The sequence below is a fragment of the Danio rerio genome, chromosome 1, assembly GCF_049306965.1.
Source record: "Danio rerio strain Tuebingen ecotype United States chromosome 1, GRCz12tu, whole genome shotgun sequence".
In the NCBI taxonomy this organism is placed as follows: Eukaryota; Metazoa; Chordata; class Actinopteri; order Cypriniformes; family Danionidae; genus Danio; species Danio rerio.
Window position 1 is genome coordinate 15,640,156 of NC_133176.1, and position 959 is coordinate 15,641,114.

The window sequence follows — 959 nt, forward strand, 5'->3', positions numbered from 1 at the left end:
AGAATTCACCAGCTGAACTGAGCTCCTCAGGAATCTACAATCCAAGCTCTAGATTTGCTTTTAATTTCTTTCGTCTTGATATTATTAGACTCACTTAGGCAAAATGACCAGCAAAATCATTTCAGTGTGTGTTATTGTTTTCCTGGCATTTCTGACCATCATTGAAGGTAAGTGAACATGCAAAACCATATACTGCTATAACTATCAGTAACCATAGATAGTTATGCATATATGTGGTAGAATGATATGAACTAATCCCTGTGATTTTTTTGCTTTCAGGAATGAGCTTGAGAGGTCTGGCTGTAGATCCACGCTGTCGCTGCATTGAAACAGAAAGCCGACGCATTGGAAAACACATAAAGAGTGTGGAGCTCTTCCCTCCAAGCCCACACTGTAAAGATTTAGAGATCATGTGAGTTTTCAAACTAATACGGCAGTAATACAAGGATTTAATGAATCCATTATGATCTAGATGGATGCAAATTTAGGTTTCTTACTGATTTTCTTCTAATGTTTTTCCACAGTGCCACCTTGATGACAACTGGACAGGAGATCTGTCTGGACCCCTCTGCTCCATGGGTTAAGAAGATCATTGATAGGATCATTGTCAAGTAAGCATAAATAAATTTTGGGTTAATTTTTAAACACTTCGTATAAAAGTGATCCAGTTTTGTAAAAGTTATCATGCAAACCTTCTAAAAAAATGATTTTTTTTTGCAGCAGAAAACCATGAATGCCCGGATCACCTGTGAAGTCAAGTTTGATGATGTTCATACGTCAGACATTTCATTTTGTACCAATGGATACATTTTTATAAATATATAGAAAAAAATATATATATAAAATTTTATAATGTTATAATGTATATGTGTGTATTTAATGAGTGTTGTTCACATAAATCCTGCATTTATATTTATGTATTTATTTATTTTGATTAATAAAAAGATTTTGTACAAAAA

At 33.4% G+C, this 959-nt stretch overlaps 1 protein-coding gene across 2 annotated transcripts; it reads left to right on the top strand.

Annotated features, from left to right (window-relative positions):
* cxcl8a (chemokine (C-X-C motif) ligand 8a) lies at positions 1-959 on the top strand. 2 transcript variants are annotated; one of them, XM_001342570.8, is made up of 4 exons: positions 1-167; positions 280-412; positions 525-611; positions 721-959. In XM_001342570.8, exons 1-4 carry the CDS (start codon positions 104-106, stop codon positions 731-733), a joined length of 297 nt encoding a protein of 98 aa, XP_001342606.2. In that variant the 5' UTR covers positions 1-103; the 3' UTR covers positions 734-959. The 2 variants fall into 2 exon arrangements, with proteins under 2 accessions (XP_001342606.2, XP_009305130.1); XM_009306855.5 differs by having other exon boundaries at positions 724-843.